This window comes from Echinops telfairi, unplaced genomic scaffold, assembly GCF_000313985.2.
Source record: "Echinops telfairi isolate 266 unplaced genomic scaffold, ASM31398v2 ScPeMD7_7412;HRSCAF=8450, whole genome shotgun sequence".
Taxonomy (NCBI): domain Eukaryota; kingdom Metazoa; phylum Chordata; class Mammalia; order Afrosoricida; family Tenrecidae; genus Echinops; species Echinops telfairi.
In genome coordinates this window covers 12,077,758-12,095,427 of record NW_022111312.1, presented here as the reverse complement: position 1 = coordinate 12,095,427, position 17,670 = coordinate 12,077,758, and the positions used below count along the sequence as shown (strand labels likewise).

Sequence of the window (17,670 nt, the reverse complement as noted above, 5' to 3'; positions counted from 1 at the left end):
TCCACCTTCCAGGCCTGTCATGGAGGTGCCCACCCTCAAGCCGCTCTCGGAAGACCAAGCTCGATTCTACTTCCAGGACCTGATCAAAGGCATTGAGTACTGTAAGCGGGACCTGGGGGAGGCCCCTTCCCAGGGTGGTAGGTGGAGAGTGGAAAGTTCCTTCTCTCCCTCCTGGAATGCGAGGAGGTGGGCGGGAAGCAGAACTGTGTGAGAGGCAGAGTCACGTGCCAAGCCACACAGAGCCAGCCGTCCTGGGGCCGTGCCATGCAGAAAAGACTGTCCTAGAGGTTCTCTTAGTCCTGACCAGTATCCAGCACTTTCTGCGCACACCCAGCACTGTCTGACCTCGGCACTCATTGTCCCTCCCTTTCCTGACAGGCCTGTGATGGGTCCTGTCAGCCACCTGCACCTTTGTGTCCCGTGTGTGTCTCTTATGGCTTCCTTAACAGGTGGCCTCATACGAAGCAGCTCTAGCGTAACAGAACGTGTTTTCTTTCTGGAAGCTGCTGTTGACAGCCGTGCTCTCTCGAGGCTGCAGAGGAGAGCCTCCCTCGCCTCCTTCCAGCCCCTGCTGGTCGTTGGCCTTCCTGGTGTGGTCTCCCTCTTCCTGTGTGCCTTCCCTGTGGTCCTGTGTCTCCTCTTACGAGGGCACCGCCATGTGGGACGAGTGTCCAAGAAGATCTCATGGTCACCAATCACATCTGCAAAGACCCCACTTTCCAGATAAAGTCACCACCCGAGAGGTTCCAGGGAGACATGGCTTTGGGGAGATGTTCTTCAACCCATGACCTTTCCCCATCTGTCCAATGGGGATAAAGTACTCTGGACTCTCACCCACCATTGGCTGGTGCTCTTTCCATTTCTAGTCTCCCCCATGCCTGTCAAAGCATAGGGCTGTTGTGAGTGTTGAATGGGGCTGAGGGCTGGGCCCAGAGCCAGACGGGCAAGCAGAGGAGCTGCTGCGGTTCCCCGATACCGTCATGTCCGTCATCATCTTCATCGTCCGTCATCCTTGCGATTCTAGAAACGGCAGTTGGGCCTTCCAGACCAGAGGCATCTGAGGGTTCTCTGGAGAAACGGAATCAGTAAGATAGACCCAGCTTTAGGTACACAGTCACCACGCAGTGGACTCCCACATACCAACCCTGGGGACCATGGTGCAGGCCGGGACGCCGCGTTTTTCTGTTCTACGTCAGATCCTTTGTGCGTCTGAGTCCACGCAACAGCAGCTCACAAGAGCAACCCCAATACAGGTTCCTGTTCAGGATTGGCTCACACACTGGTCGAGGGCTGGCAAGGCCTAAACCTGTAGGTGAGGTGGCCAGCTAGAGATCCCTGCCGTCTTGTGTCCCCAAAACCATAAGGAGTGGAGAGTAGAGTTTAGGTGAGATATCTGCTTGTGGTCTGGAGGCCGAGGACACTCTAGGGTAAACTCCCTCTTTGCCCATAAGGCTTTCCACCGATTGGAGGAGGCCCACCCCCACCCCCCACAGGAAGGGAGGGAGCTCTACTTTACTTAAGCGAGCTGATTTAATCACGTGGAACTTTTTTTAAAAATAATTTTATTGGGGACTCTTACATCCATCCATCCATTGTGTCAATCACCTTTGCCCATATGTTGCCACCTTAATTTTCAAAACATTTTCTTTCTACTTGAGCCCTGGGTATCAGCTCATTTGGAACTACTTCTTAACAGTAACGAGACTAGTGTTTGACCAAGCAGCTGGGCGCACCATGGCCCAGCCAAGTTGAGGCAGAAAATGATCCATTACAGTAGGGTTGTCCCCTGCCACCAGCTGGCATCTGGGCAGGAACATCTGGTCGGCTCATCGTTGGGCTGGTGGACAGGTTGACTGTGGCCATCAGTAATGAAAGCGCGTTTGACCTACATCCATAGTTGAGGCTCCCCAGTGGGAGCCAAGCTCAGCACAGCCACTGGGACATAGCAGTGGCAGCAGGCTGTTACTGTATTGAGAGTTGTGTTTCAATCTTTATCTTTGGGAGGGGTTGCTTCCTTCAAGAAATTCTCCTTATCTTTCAAGTGGGTGTTCAGCAGCATGGGGGAGGGAAGGCTGGGAAGGGCCTAGAACCTTGGGAGACATACCAGAGGGTGCCAGGCTGTGTCTGGACGGGGCAGGCCACATGGAGATTCTTAGGTGGCTCCCCCTCCCACCCAGTGCACTACCAGAAGATCGTCCACCGGGACATAAAACCTTCCAACCTCCTGGTGGGAGAAGACGGGCACATCAAGATCGCCGACTTTGGTGTCAGCAATGAGTTCAAGGGCAGCGACGCGCTCCTCTCCAACACCGTGGGCACGCCCGCCTTCATGGCGCCCGAGTCTCTCTCGGAGACCCGGAAGATCTTCTCGGGGAAGGTATCCGGGCGCATGGGCTGGGAACGTGGGCTGGACCTCCTGAAGGGGTGCATGCTGCCTGGGCGAGGGTCTTAGCCGAGGAGGGGGGTATGGCTGGCTTGGGGCTTAGCTGGACACAAGGGCTCAAATGAGCTGGTCTCTTTCCTTCCCTCTGCTGTTTTCCTGTCTCGGTGTCATCAGCAAGACCGCTCAGTCACGAGCTCTCTCTGAAGAGTTTCAGCAAACGTCCCGGGCTTGGCTCTGATTGGCCCAGCTCCGATTCTTGCCCATCCTTGAGCCAGGTGTTACGCCTGGCTCTCATTGGCCAGGCCCAGGTCATAGGCCCACCAGGGAGCCCAGGGGCAGGCTCAGCCTTGTCCCCACTTGAAGGATGAAGGTCTGGAAGGGAGGACTGGGGGATCGGACGCAGGCCAGGCAGTGCAGTGGGTGGCCTCAGGAGCTCCTTCCCCTCTCCCCTCACACCACGCTCTCTCCTTCTTGCAGGCCTTGGATGTCTGGGCCATGGGTGTGACGCTGTACTGCTTTGTCTTTGGCCAGGTAACGGGGTAGGGTGTCCTGTCCCCTGAGTGCTCTTGGGGAGCCCCCTGGGCTAAGGCTGGCTAGTAGTCATCAGCTTTGTGGGGAGGCAGTCCGTATTCGTTGGAAGGTTACACCATCTCTTCTTTCCACAGCTAGATCTGAAAGTGAAAACTAAATCCTTTCCAAGTATGTATGTATTTGTATGTGATGATCTCATCTGTGGAGGGAGAAAAAAAATTCTGTGTAAACAGACTGGTTGACAGAGGCTCTAGAGCCGGTAAATAATTGATAAATCTAAGACAAGGACAACAAACGGCCTCGAGTCAGGCATCACTAATCCATAGCAGCACTCTTTCTCCTGGATGGGCCCATTCCTCCAGCGCATGTGCTTGATCTACTCCTGGTGCCTTATGAGGGAGCATCCTCTTGACACCTGGAGGGTGGAGAACGGGTCAGGCTCCCATCCGGCTTCTTCCCTAGCCAGGACCCCTCCCCTTGTACTTTGTTTTCTCTTCCATAAAATAAGAATACTGGTCCTTGTTTTGGATGGCTTCTGTGAGGATTGACAGAAACAACTCAGATATATTCCTTATTTCAAAGATATTCACTGAGCCCCTGATCGAGGCCAAAGGAGTTTTCCTAGGCACTGAGGAGTCAGCGTGAGCAAGACAGACAGAAACCTCTGACCTTGTAGGACTGGAGGAATTAAGCAGTCAACAAATTAATATATAGTATGTAATAATAAACAGGCAGCATATTTTTCATTGTGTAAATCATCTAGAAAAGGCACCGTAAACATGGAAGATACAAAACCAGGTGATTTGCTCTCAGGGAGACCTGCTGTGGTGAGAAATCAGAAGGTAGAGTTGGGGAGAGGGGGACTCTTAACGGTGCCAGAGAAGGCCTCGCTGAGCAGGTGAGCTCTGGGCGAGACCTGAAGCAAGGGAGAAAGCATGAGGAAGAACATTCTAGGCCGAGGGAACAGCCCACGACATGTGAGCCAAGAAAACCTTGGGCACAGGGCCTGTCCAGCCTCTGCTGTGGAAGGCCACTGCAGCCACGACTGGATGGCTTTTTTGTCCAGGTGCCATTCTTATTCACCTGGTTCACCGGGGGGAGGGGGTGCGGAGTAAGAGGCCTTGCAGGTAAACTGAAGCCCAGCTCCTCAGTGGAGTTGAGGCAGCAGTGCTCCTGGCCTTCTGGAAGGAGGTCTGTGGGCCTTCTAGGATTGGGGGATAGGAATTGCTCCTGCCCCATCAGAGGAGGTGACACGCACATGGCCCTAGGTCCTGAGGTGGGCTGGTGCCACAGGTCGAGGGGGTGTCAAGACAGTGGCCTCCTAGAGTTGGGGTCACCTAGTGTAGTACCTTCTCACTCCCCCACCCCACCAGCAGCTACCTGTTAGGATGGGGTTGCCCCACCAGGGGAGGGGCGTTTTCAGCTGGTATCGCCCATGGTGTGTGTGTGTCCCCATGGGCTACTGCACTGGGTGACACCTACTCGGGCTGTGACTGCCACTGACCTCTGCCCTTGGCCTCTCCTTAGTGCCCGTTCATGGATGCACGGATCATGTGTTTACACAGTAAGATTAAGAGCCAGACCCTGGAGTTCCCAGACCAGTGAGTATGCCAGCTGCCCCTATCGGCCCCTCCCCGAGTTCTGCTTGCCCCTCCCACCCAGCCCCCAGGCATGCACCTCTCGCCCTCACTCCGCCGTGTCTCTCCAGGCCTGACGTCGCGGAGGACTTGAAGGACCTGATCACCCGCATGCTGGACAAGAACCCTGAGTCCAGGATCCTGGTGCCGGAGATCAAGGTACCAGAGGGCTGTGTGGTCGGGGGGCATGCGCCCAGCTTGGCTGTGCCCTGTGCTTGGAGTTGTCTGGCTCAACCCACCTTGGCTCAGCCCACTCCTCCCTCCAGAGCGCCCACCCTCCTTGGCACCACTGCCCTCTGGGCTGCTGGGGGCTGGTGACCAGAGGGAGTAGATCTTGAGGATTGGAGCCACCAATGGGATATCAGGTACAGGGCTGACCGGCTAGGCAGCCTGGACGCACTTGGATTGGCTCCCTGCCCCAGTGCCAGCCCCTTGGGGAAGGTGTTGCAGAAACACCATTAGGAGAGACCCTTACATGGCTCCCCCTTCCTCCACCCCCGATGCTCCTATCCGGCCCTCCAGAGATTTGCTCTGGGGAAACTCGGGCCCTTAGCAAAGGAGCATGGAAGGACAGCCCTGATGGCTGGGCAGTCAGAGCCATGACCCCACAGGGAGGAGTGCAGAGCCTGCCTGGGTCCCCCTTGGTTGCGTCCCTCCTGCTGGTCTCACCTGCCAGAGCCTAGTCCCCAGGCGGCAGGGCTGAGGAGGGACTACTTCCGGTCCTGTCTGCTGAGACCGCAGGCAGTCAGAGAGGGAGACTCCGGGTCCAGCACACATTTCATCCTCAAAGCCCCACCCACCCTGCCTTTCCGCCTTGTGTCTCCGTCTCCTCCCGCCTCTGCTGCATGCCCTCTTGCTCTCTGCCCGCTGCCCGCTGTGGGCGCCGCGTGCTCTCGTCCTCCGCGAGCTGGCCGCCGCCTCACCCTCCTGTCGTTCGTTGAAGCTGCACCCCTGGGTCACGAGGCACGGGGCGGAGCCGCTGCCGTCGGAGGACGAGAACTGCACGCTGGTCGAGGTGACCGAAGAGGAAGTTGAGAACTCGGTCAAACACATTCCCAGCCTGGCGACCGTGGTAAGGCGGCCTGCCCGGCACGCTGCTTTAGAGGAGGGACAGAGCCTGCCGCGTCCCCCGCAGATGCTGGGCCTAAGGGGCTGCCCTGCACCCACAGGTCCCCTGGGGGCATGATCACTGCAGCCCAAGTGGCCCTACCCCTTTTGAGAACCAGCTAGGGCCCAGTACCATCCAGAGGGCTGCCCTTGGGGCTACGAATCTCAGTTCCCTTCCGGAAACGCAGCCCCTTCTGCTTTCAGAGCATGTTGGGAGCTGGTGGGGGGCAGGCAGGTGAGAGGCAAGGAGGCCTACCTTGCATCTCCAGAGGGAAAGTGGTGTAAGACCTTTGCTGGGTGGGCCGCTCCCAGGGCTGGGAGCAAGGACTCACATCATAGGTCGGAAAGTTCTACCCGAATCCCGAGAGCAGGTTGCTGCCTTTTTGTAGCTTGGAATCGGGCTTGGGCCCAGGAAGAAGGAACCAGAACACAGAGTCCTTCGGGCCTAGCCTTGGAGGCTCTGGGACTCTTCTGATAGCCAAGCCCTGCCCAGGGGGGAGCCCCAGAACTTAGAAGGGCTGCGCTCAAATCTCAGAAGACCAACCCCCGAAAGTTGTGGGCAGTACAGCTGACCATGTGTGGGCGGCCTTGACCAGACAGGCAGACTTTGCAAGGGCACAACCAGGACCATTTGCCGAGCCCTCACATATCCACGTTCAAGGACGCGCCACTTTTAGGGGCCCAGAGGACAGCGCCTTCCTTCCTAGCTTCGCACGCTCCCTCCTGCTCCCTGACACACGCTCGACACCTCCTTCCAGACTGGGGTCTCCGGCTGGACTGTGTCACCACCTCTTCCTTCTCTTTGCCTGGGTGCCCTGCATGACTGGCCCCTGAAAGCTCACCCATGCCACCCACTCACTCACTCCTCTTTGACCCTCCACCCTTGTCCCCATTCCCTGCACCCATAATGGGGGGCCCCGCCCTGTTGGACTCCCAGTACTTCTTGTGGGTGCTTCTTTTCTAAATCTGGGGGAGGGGGACCCAGAGTCAGCATTCTCCCAACTCTCTCCTCTCCCAAGGAACTAGCTGTAGGCTCTTGGGAGAACTATGTTGACTCCGGAGGTCAGTCTGGTCATCGGTTAGTCCGGAAAAAAACACTTCCTGTGTATTTGATGTTAATTTCATTTACTTTGCTGAGACTATACACAGCAAAACACACGTCAGTTTTTGCTGAATGGATACATTCCGATAGACACTGAATGTATGTCATTCAGTGACTTTGATGACTTCCAGTTGTGCAGCCATCCTCCCCGTCCTTTTCTGGGTTGTTCCTCCCCCACTCATGTAAGCTCACAGCCCGCAAGGTCCCTGTCTCATCTTTCAAGGTGCTGTTGTTACTGTCATCCTATGTAGATCCTTCTTAACAGAGCACAGTGCTCGAGGCTGACCCTCGTTACTAATCAAGCTAAACTGTGTGGTTTTAAAGGAGACTTTAGGGAATATGTGTGGTTAAAGGTTTAAAGATGATCTCAGGGCAGTGATCTCAGGGATTCATCCAGCCTCCAGGGCTCCCGAAAGCCTGAGTGCATGAGTGTTGGAAATTCTTTTCTACATGTTCCCCTGAGATCAGAATTTTCCTCTGGAATCTCTGTATAGAATGTTCAGTAATGGTACTGGACACCATCCAGTTCTAGTCTCATGGCCACGTGGGCCATTGTTGATAGAGGCAACTAGCCGTGAGTTCCATGGCCTCCTCCTATTCCTGGCTCTCCTAACTCTGTTGCTCCAAGCTAATAGAGACCAACTGTTGTGCTTTGGATAGCTGTGTGCAAGCTTTTAAGACCCTGGGCACCACCAAGTGAACTAGGAGCTCCGACAGAAACACTAACCAACATGTTATTAAGTCAGTTATCTAGAATGTCCTTGAAACCACACTCCTTACACCACCAAACCAGGGAGCCAGATCCCATGAGGTGTTTGGTTTGTACAAAGCAGCTGCTCTTTGTTGTTGTTGTTGTAAATACATCTATCACACAACAGGAAACACTTCTCAGACACCAGTCATTTTCTGAGGTCAGAGCTGGAGGTGCAGTGGGCAGTGGACTTGACATGACCCTAGAGGAGATCATGGAGAGTCAGACGTCACTCACTTGCCCACAGACACATGTTCAGCTTAACCCGGGTGCTAGGGAGAAAGCGGATGGAGCCCTTCCCCCCAAGTTTGGTTTGGTTGAGACTGATAACGCCACATATACCACGAAGGTGTGAACCAGCATCTCAGTCACATCATGAGGCTTTCTGGGGAGAGCAGGCCTAACCACAAGGGGACTCTAAATTGGATGATGCCACGTGGTGGCAGATGGGCTTTGAAAGTGGTGGAAGGTTATTACCTTGTTTGAGAAGGGTCTCCCTCCTACTTCAGGCAGGGTTGTTCCCAGGCCTGTGCTTGGAGTGGACAGGTGTGTGGGGGCCCCTAAAGAGCTCTATCCTGTGCAGTAGAGGGGGCCCACCGAGCCTCCCATCAGCTGGAAGGGCTTCCTGTGGATGCACCCAGCAGTGGGTGCAGTGCCATCCCTATGGCTTGGGGCTGTTACCTTACACTTGGAAAGATGTTTGCTGTCTTCAGCTGAAAGGGCTCCCTCAAGAAACCAGCCCCTCGGCACTCCACTGGGAGTGTCAGACTGGCTGGAGGCACCATGGAGAGCAGTCTGACAGTACGTGGAGTTAAACACAGACTTGGTGTATGACCCAGCTCATCCCACTTCTAGACATCTACCCTAGAGAAAGGAAAGCGGAAGTCCATCCATTGTGCATAGTACGATTAGTCACTATTAGCCCGGAGGTAGGAGACAACCCCAGTGCCCACGGGCACGCGAATGCATCAGCACAGCGGTCGCACTCTGCCGTGGAACAGTATTCAGCACTAGACAGGAGCTTCCATGCAGAGGAAGCCTGAAAGCTTGCGCCAAGTAGGGTCTCATTCCCCTGATGCAGAATTCCAGAATAGGTAAATCCATAGCGACCGGATGCAGATTGGTGATGACGGGGGACCAGAGAGGGAGACATTTGCTGGTGAGTGCTAAGAGATCCAGAGTCTGTCCTCTCAGGTGAAGATGTTCTGAAATTAGGTAGAGGTGATGTTTGCACAACCTTATGAACATAGTAAATGCCACTGAGCTGTACACTCTGAAAGGGCGAATTTTAAAAAATGGGAAGTACGGTATCTTCTTTTTAAACTCATTTTACTGGGGGCTCTTAGAGCTCTTAGAACAAAAAGTTATCTTGTCTGGGTTCTTAAGGGCTTGAAGTTAATCAAGCGGCCATATGGGATCAGGTAACAGGCATCAGAAGAGCCAAAACAAACATTGTTGAGAACGAGGAGGGTCAGAGCAGAGACCCCAAACCCATCCGTAGACAATGGGACATCCCCTTACAGAAGGCTCACAAGGAAGGGATGGGTAGCTAGGGTGCAGTATAGCACCGGTGAAACACACAATCTCCCTCTGGTTCCTTGAGGCTTCCTCACCCCCCACTACCATGACCCCTCATCCTGCCTTTCACTGCGGGAAGTGTGTCTTTAAAAGAGAATTAAGTCCCCACCCCAGAATCCCGCCTGGGACACACAGTAGGCGGCCCTCGCCTGGGCGGGCCAGGACGATTTTGGAGCAGGCCAGGCTCGATCCAGACAACTTCCCTCAAAGCCGCAGTCCCCAGCTGCTAGCCGCGGGGGGAACGCAGGGACGGGTGAAAGGTGGCCTGGACGCCCCCGCTCTCCAGGGGCCGGGCGGTCATCAGTGTCCCTGCCCCCTGCTCTCCTCTAGATCCTGGTGAAGACCATGATTCGCAAACGCTCCTTCGGGAACCCGTTTGAGGGCAGCCGGCGGGAGGAGCGCCCCCTGTCGGCGCCCGGGAGCCTGCTCCTGTGAGTATCCGGGCCTCCTGGTGGGCGGGGCTGGAGCCGGCACTCCGCCCTGCTGGGCGTGGCCGTGGCGGCGGCACGGCAGGGGAGCTGGAGCCCTTGCTGGTTGTGGTCCGCCCACCCTGGTTCTACCCACCCTGTGGGCAGCCAGTCCTCGCCACAGTGCCTTTGCCTTTTAACTGGGACACCTGGCAGGAAGTCTTGGGGCTCAGAAGCACTGGTACTTGCTGGTGGGGTTCAGGCCCTGGGTGGGGTTAGTGGAACGGCTTTACTCCTCTGGGGCGGGCGTCTGGGAGTGGGGAATTCCTGTCATGACCGCGAGGTATCTGCCCACCTGCTCATGGACAGTCAGAGGTCTGGGGGTCAGGGCACTGCCAGGATGGGGGTGGGCTTCCTTTGGGGCCCAGCGTCCCTCCTCACATCCCTTTTCCCTCCCTCTGGCGGTTCCAGCAAAAAACCCACCAGGGAGTGTGAGCCCCCGCCTGAGCCCAAGGTAACGCCTGCTGCCTGTGCCGGGGCCTGGGGGGTGGGGACAGCTACAGGGCACTGGGCCTGCCCACCCACTCTGGAGGAGAGCCAGGGCCACCCAAAGGCTTCGGCCTGGTGACTGCCGTGCATGTGGACCCGGGCTGCGGTGCATGGCGCTCCCCAGGAATGCGGGGCCTTGCTGGGTCACCCTGCTGGTGGCGCAGGCCACCGAGGCTGGGTTGGCACCTACTTTGTGTGCCATACTGCCAGTGTGCATGGAGCAAGGCCCAGGTGGGGCTGAACGAACACCCGGACGAATGAAGCCTGTCTCCCCTGTGCAATCACACCTATGACTTCTTTACATGGGGGTTGGGCCTGATGCAGCTTGGAGGGTCCCCTGCGCGGGTGTCTGCACCCACGCATGCTCAGGACATATTGATGGCGGAATCCTTGTCAGACAGCCCCACCACTGCCTCGTCTCCTCTACGTATCACTGGCATGCCCTGGCCCGGTGTGTTGACACTTATTAGAAGTCCCATGTGACACCTTACCGAGCCTGAGTCTCATGACCCTTCTAGGTTGGCTTTCCCACTTTTACAGTGTCCACGAGGCCAGCATTCCCAGAACGGGAAGGAAGAGCCCCAACAGGGCTGGGATGATAGATAATAACTACTGGGCGAGCTTGCAGCCACTTGTCCCCTCAGCACTTATGGCTGGGTCATCATGCTGGGTGCTTCCTGGCGCCTGGACTCCTCCTGACCCTCAGCTTAGAAGTCCAGACTGGCTTTCACGGTGTTCACAGCTCTGCCTGAGGTCATTCACATGCTCAGTTCACTCATGGAAGCCACACCACTCGGTGACAGGTTCACCGGCTTGCATGTCCTTCTGCACCCTTGGCTTGGACCACAAGGGCAGGAAGAAACCCTGCACTCCTTAGAGTCACTCCCCTGAACCCCAGCCTTTCAAGCGTCACCCCCCAGCACACACCTTCCTGTGCCTCTCCGGGTTTGCCTCTTCTGGACCATTCGTGTGAATGGTGGCAGACACCAGTACACTTGCGTGTCACTTCTCCCACCGAGAGCACCCTGTTTTCAAGTTTCCGCTGTGTATGCCTGTCTGTTGATAGTTCCGGCTGTTGCCACCTTGTGGCTGCTGTGAACAGTGCTGCTTGCTGGGAACTTGCCCAGACAGAGGATGGCGATCTCTTGTTGTCATGAGCTGGCTTATGAGCTGTAATGTACTTATCAGCCACACCATAGGGGTCTTGCTCAGGATCGCTTGTGCTTTTGAGAGCAACCTTGTTCAGGAGTAGAGCAGGTGAAATGGCAGGGAGCAGTTAGAACCAGCCACCAAGGGTCCCAGGAGGCTGCGTGGCCCTTGTGAAGTCCCCAGATGTCTCTGAGGCTGTAGGTAGAGAGAGGCCAGGTTTGTGCCTCAAGGGTAGGGAGGGAGGGCAGCCTCAGACTCAGCGTTGTTGTTGCCTCGAGCCACTGTGTGGTCAGACACATCCGCACACACATCGGAACAAAGTGCTGCCTGGTCCTGGACATCCGTCCCTGTGATCCGTGGTGGATCGGACCTTTGTTTCTCCTCACGGCTTCCACTGGCTCACTTTCAGGAGTTGGTTGCCAGGCCTTTTCCCCTGCCCACCCTTCTGGAAACCCTGCTGGATCCAGCTCAGCATCCTAGCAACTCACAGGCCTCCACCAGCACACGGGTGGTGGCTGCGCAGGAGGTGCGCCGGCTGAGAATTGAACCTGGGTGTCCTGCATGAAGGGTGAGAATTCTGCCACCACTGCTGTACAGTCTGCCAGAACTAGGTTTCATTTAAAATCACAGTGGGGTCCCAATCAGACACAGGCAGACTGGCACTGGCCGGCAGGATCCCATCGTCTGTGTGCTCCCTTCGCCAGGGCTGGGAGTCACTGCCCATCCCTGAGCTTATGTGCAGGTGTCTGTTCAGCTGAGGTTCCAGGGCCCGAGATGGATGGACTGGGTTGGGTTGTTCCCAGATCCCCTCCCGTCTGCGGTGGGACCTGCAGGGCAGAACTGAGGTTGGCTTCCCGGTCCCCACAGACTCTGCCCCGGCTCCTCCACAGACACACAGAAAGCCCATGAGCTGGGTCTTCAACCAGGTGGGTGCTCCTCAGAGTGAACAGGTGCCCTGCTTTCTCCACCTGGTGCCCGTCAAGGGCTTGCCTTTTGGTAAAGGGTCCTCCTGTGGAGACAGTAGGTGAGCCCCCACGTGGCTTCCTTCCGAAGGGGGCTTGTTTACCCAGAGCAGCGAGGCGTTGAGAACCCTCTGAACCCTTTTTCTTTTTTAAAGAAATGCTCCTTATTTAAGGCATTTATTGTTGGTGGCAATGCACACAGCCCTATCTTTCTCGGAGGTAGTACAGCCAGAAAGCTCTTTAAAGTCAAGGATGGTGAAACTTCATGTTTGGTAAAAGAGAAGGTCGGTGAAAAGAGCAGAGGCCCTCAACAAGAAGGACTGACAGTGACTGCAGCAGGGGGCTCAGACCTGGCAGCGCTGGGAGGACGGCCCAGATCAGGCAGCGTTTCCCGCTGCGGTTCACAGGGTTGGCGAGTCAGAATCCACCCAGCAGCACCCAGCGACGCCAGTACCCACCCACAGCCACTCCTCCACCACTCCTCCTCGTGGAGTGCGATGACCTTGGCTCCGCACTTCACACTCTGTCACTGTTCTCTTGGTCTCTGCCCACATGGCTGTGTCACCATTCACTGCGACTCGCTGGCCCTTCAGGGTCTCGCCTGTCCTTTAGCCGAACCGTTGTCAGTTCACACTCGCAGAGAAAATTCCCGACCAAGAGTCCCGCGCTCGAGGCATGCGTTCTTTATGAACGGAGTCAACTCTTGGGTTGGAGGATGACTTTCCTGGAACAGTTCTGGTTCAAAGTTTGAAGGTTGTTTCTGGACAGGAGGTTTGCAGGTTTGGCTCGAATCCGTCTTGTTTCCATGCATGTATGTTTGAAATTCTGTTCCATAGTTTTCCTCCTCCAGTTCAGCCTTCAGCTGTTGGGTCCTTGGTCAGAATGATGTTCGGTCGTGGTAGCTGGGCACCGTCCATTCCTTCTGGTCTCACGGAGGCAGGGTGGACCTGCATTTGATTCCTGGGCCTCCTCCTGGAGGCCTCTCCTGTGGGGTGTTCCTGAGCGCCTCTTCCATGTCCTTGGTCTCTTATTGGACATGCTCACACCACCCAGGAGGCCTTTTATCCTGGGTGGTGTTCCAATGGACTGTGGGGTCAGAGGCTGGGGACAGTTCTGTCCACGAGCATTTGCCTGAAGCCTGACTCTGTGCTGGGCCAGACAAGTGGTCTGCTCCCTGTGCCCACGGAGCCTGCCAGACAGAAGTAGAAGCCCAATGTCGTGATTCCTTCCCCAAAGGAGGTCACAGCCTGACGCAGAGGAAGGGCCGCAACACACTGAGACCCAGAGCACAGGCCCTGAAGCATCCGCGCCACTGGGAGCTGGGCACTGGCGGTAGATGGAATCACATCTCCACGCTTGGCACGCGGTGTCGCTTCCCACTTACAGAGGTAGCAGAGGAAAGCGTATTCCCCGTGCCACCCGTCTTGAAGCATGAGAAAAAGGAGAACGCCACAGTCGGGTGACAGGTGATGGGGCAACAGGCAGCACGCATGATGCAGCAGGGGCTGGGGTGCCTTCTGTCCGTCCCGCAGTCAGTGGTCCATCCATTCGTCCTTGCCGTCCTGACTATCGGGGGGTCCTAATGGTGGTTTTCTGTTTGTGAGCAGGAAGGTCAGCAGTGCAGACAGCTCCAGGCCACCCCTCATGAGGGAGGAGGAGGAGCTCCTATGAAGGCTGGACCTTGTACTGACAGTTGGGGGGCCCTGGGCCCCGGCTCCCCGGCCTGCATGCAGCCGCCGCAGCCCCAGGAAGAAGCTATGGAGCTGGAGTAGCTGCCGGGACCGCCGCTCGCATGCCACCTCTGGTGCTGCCCTGTCCGTCCGCCTCCCTCAGCAGCATGCCCGCGGACTTGCAGCGCCACCGCCACCACCGTCTCTGGTTCTGTTTCTTCCTTTGTTGTGTGAAAGGGGACAAAACAAAAGTTGTGGGGGGAGGGATTCGATGCCCCAACATCCACCTCGGCCGCCGGCTGGCTGGACGGGCAGGCGTGAGTCGCTGCAGACCCAAATGCACACGTGTTTCTGGGCCATCGCTTTTCAAAACATTTCTATGCCAAAAACGTTTGGTTGTGAATCCAGCACTCTGCCCGGCCTGCCAGACGATCGGACCAAATGCGGAGGCTTCTGGATACGTGTCGGGAATGGCAGAGCCCCGGGCTGCAGAGCGAGGTGCTGTACCTGTGAAGAGCGGGTGTGATTTCTGCCTCACGCACACTCCACGAACTGTCGGGAAGCCAGGACCCTGGGCGTCAAGATAAGAGCAGGGCTGGCCCTCAGGAGCTCTGGGCTTTGCTGCCCCTTATTTATAAGAAGGACTTTTTACATTTTTCTTTTTTTTTTCTAATAGGCCCAGTTGTTGTCAGGGAAACTGAAAGGGCTCACAGTTCAGTCTGCTCGCTTCAGAAGGGGGTCGTTCTTGCCAGCCCTCGCAAGGTGTTGGGCAGTGGTGGTGGGAGGAGCGCCGCCCAAGGACCTGGCCGGGCTCCTCCTCCAAACGGGAGTCTGAAGAGGTCGACCGAGCTGTAGTCACAACTCTTTGTGAAATGACCACAACTTCAGGGCGAAAAAAAATCCTCCGCTTCCATGTACATTACATGGGGTAAGATTAAGCAACGACACCCACGTTATTCAGAGCTTCCGGGGTGGGTTTCACTGCTTCCAGCTTGGGACGGGGTGTAGAGCCAAGGGAACCGCCCCAACACCCCCCACCCCGCCACCTGTGTATTAGCAGCGTCACATGTTCAGAACCTGTGAGTATTTCAAGAGAACACTGAGGCTTTGACCTTGACCCAGCCACAGCACCAGTGGCTTGTCGTCCATGGAACAAGGTGCCCAGTGGTGGAGAGCCAGGGCGGAAATCCCTTCCTCTCAACCAAGAAGCACACGATCGTCCTCACAGTCCCTGGTTTTTCGTGAGACTGCACCGAGTGACAGGAAGTCCAGAAGATAGCCAAGAGACCAAGAAAGAAAGATCCTCCTTGTTTTGACTCTCAGCCAGTCCTGAGAACTGTGGTTGGAGTCCCAGCGTCGGTCTTCCAGGGACCCGTGTGGGCAGGTGTCAGCTTCCTCGTGGGGAGAGGGGACTGAGAGGACTTCGCCGGGAGGGTGACCCTGTGCTTCCTGGGAATTGGGGTCAAGGTCTCCAGAGACACATGCTCCATAGTCTCACTCCGATCACTGCTGGTCCAAGGCCTTCTCCCGACGGCTGCCGTCCACACAACCCCAGGCGCCCTCGGCTTCCATAGATTGGTCTCCAACTCCTGACTGTAGTTTAGCAAGACCTTTCTTGGCCACTTTACAAGCAGCACAGAACTCGAGAATGCTGGGTTAGAAGCACAAAGGACACAGGTCCGTCCGTCTGTCCGTCCGTCCGTGCCGTCGCAGTGTCCTGCCTGCCTGCCTGCTATTCTGACACTAAGCACTTCCTTTTGTCCTCCCCCATCCCTCCTCACTGCATGGGGGAAATGGTGGGCTACTTTGCAGTAAGCACCTTGCCATGGTCAAAGTGGATGCTTTTCCGTGCCCAGAGCAGGCCCGGCCCTGGAGTGTGGGATTGCTCCTGTGTTTACACCACGGGCTAGGACCAGGCCCCACCCCACCGCCAGACTTCCCTGCTCAGGCTGCACAGTTGGCCGATGGCTTTTCTACAAACACCAAAGAAAGCTGCTGCGGGAAGAAACCCCATGGGAAGTTCAGTAACCAACCCCCCTTCCCCCCGAAGGCTAGAACCTGGCTAAGGCAGACACCTGTCTGAGGAAGGAAACTTCGAAGATCTGCGAACGGCCCAGAGCTCGCTTCAGCTCCTAGAGATTGGGCTGTGTGTGTAGAGCGGCGTGCCTCACCGGAGCACAGGCTGCCAGAGCTTTGAAGGCCAGCTCTCTTGGAAAGAAGAGCTCTTTGCGGGCAAGACACCCCCAGTTTCTTTGGCTGGCTTCTCCGTGGGACCAAGCTGGGGTAGCAGCCTGTGGCTGACACAAGGCCCCTGCCCCGTGTCCTGACCCTTCAGAGGCCTGCCCAGAGCACTTCTGTGGAGCAATCCAAGCTCTGAAGGGCACCCCCTGCTGCTCTGGCCTTTCCCAGGAACAAGGGCTTTGGTGCCCCCAGCCTTCCAGGAACAAGGAGGAGAATCTATGTTCAGGGTGGGCATCCCTGTTGCCCTCACCCACCCGTTCGCAGGTGAGCTTGCAGAGTGGAAGGGCTATGGTATGGCCCCCACTTGCTTCCAAGGTGCTAGGGAAGGTCTTCAGGTCTCGGTCCCCACTTCTCCCCGGCCGAGTAGGGACTGGACTTTGTACCCTGTGACCCAGTGAGTGTCCATGCTCATGTTTAATTCCCGGTCCTGTCCACTATGCATTTTCCCTTTATCAGGTGTACAGAGTTAAATACTGTGTATTTATCACTTACAAGTTACATGGACTTCAGAGAAAATAGGCCTTTGGTGTTTCTGTTTTTCCACGATGTTTAAGCTTCTCTGTAAACTTGAAATAAACAGACAGCAACATGGTGCACATCCTGGGCCTCGGGGGCGTCTTCTGTGGGTTTATTGTGGTTTATGCACATCCGTCTGCTCTCCTCCTAGGTTGGCAGCGAGCTGCCAGCCCCACAGCCAGGATGAATCCCTAGTGTGTGTGTGGAGAGATCAGGGGGCCCCAGGCCCCACCCCAGGTCCTGTCTGAGCTGGAACCTGCCTGTTACCAAGCTTCCCAGGTGAGCTGCCTACATGGCAACATTTATTGAGGAGAGAGGCAATTACTAGGTTCTGGTGGAAGCCAAACGGGTTAGTAGCCCCTTGGGGCAATCTTAAATAACACTGGGACACTGGACGACAAGTGTACCCCATGAGGTTGGCAGAGCAGTTTTTGTCAGTGAGGCCGAGGAAACAGGTCAGTTGTCCGGGGGCGCCCAACTTGCTAATAAGCAAGAATGAGCACTGAATTTGTTAGACAAGCCTCCCCCACAGCCCCCTGCCCCTTCACCAACCTCCCCGAGGAGGGCCTGGCTGTAGCTGATTTTCAGGGGCTGCAGACTGAAATGCTGTCTGAGGGCATCTTTGTGCCTGTGGAAGTAGCAGCACGTTGTGTCACCCAGCCATGAGCTCTGCTGCCGAAGGCCTGGGGTGGGGGGAATGGGACTGGCCAGAGCAAACCACTGGCCTGTCCCAGTCCAGAGGTCTCCCTGGAGGGCGTGAGGGAAACTCAGACCTGTGTAGAGTGTCTCATTTCGCAGAGTTTGAGGGGTTAGAGACCCCTCGGAAGCTCATCCACGGACTCCAGGTTGAAGGTAGTGTACTGCTGGGGTGTGTCAGAGCAGAATGCGCCCCCCAGGGTGTCGAGTGGCTGGTTTTTCAGGAGTAGGTCACCAGGCCTTTCTTCCAAGGCACACCTCTGAAAGAGGTCATCCCTGTGCCAGAAGACAAGTCTACCAGTGCAGCTCTGTAGCCTGGAACCACGGCCAGGGCTCCCAGCTCCATTTCCACCCCAAGTGTCCAAGCGGCAGCTTCCAAAGTGGGGGTAAG

At 56.4% G+C, this 17,670-nt stretch overlaps 1 protein-coding gene across 4 annotated transcripts in view; it reads left to right on the top strand.

Moving 5' to 3' along the window:
• CAMKK2 (calcium/calmodulin dependent protein kinase kinase 2) overlaps positions 1-16,665 on the top strand; it is a 39,672-nt gene extending 23,007 nt beyond the window's left edge. For 2 of the 4 annotated variants that reach the window (XM_045296749.1, XM_030887473.2), the window contains exons 9-17: positions 13-101; positions 2,178-2,377; positions 2,861-2,914; positions 4,442-4,515; positions 4,623-4,710; positions 5,495-5,623; positions 9,420-9,520; positions 9,968-10,010; positions 13,764-16,665. In XM_045296749.1, coding sequence (XP_045152684.1) covers positions 13-101; positions 2,178-2,377; positions 2,861-2,914; positions 4,442-4,515; positions 4,623-4,710; positions 5,495-5,623; positions 9,420-9,520; positions 9,968-10,010; positions 13,764-13,928 — 943 coding nt within the window. In that variant the 3' untranslated portion in view covers positions 13,929-16,665. The remainder of the gene's footprint in view (positions 1-12; positions 102-2,177; positions 2,378-2,860; positions 2,915-4,441; positions 4,516-4,622; positions 4,711-5,494; positions 5,624-9,419; positions 9,521-9,967; positions 10,011-13,763) is intronic. The other 2 variants (XM_045296750.1, XM_004709588.2) reach the window with 2 other exon arrangements.
• The last annotated feature ends 1,005 nt before the right edge of the window (positions 16,666-17,670 follow it).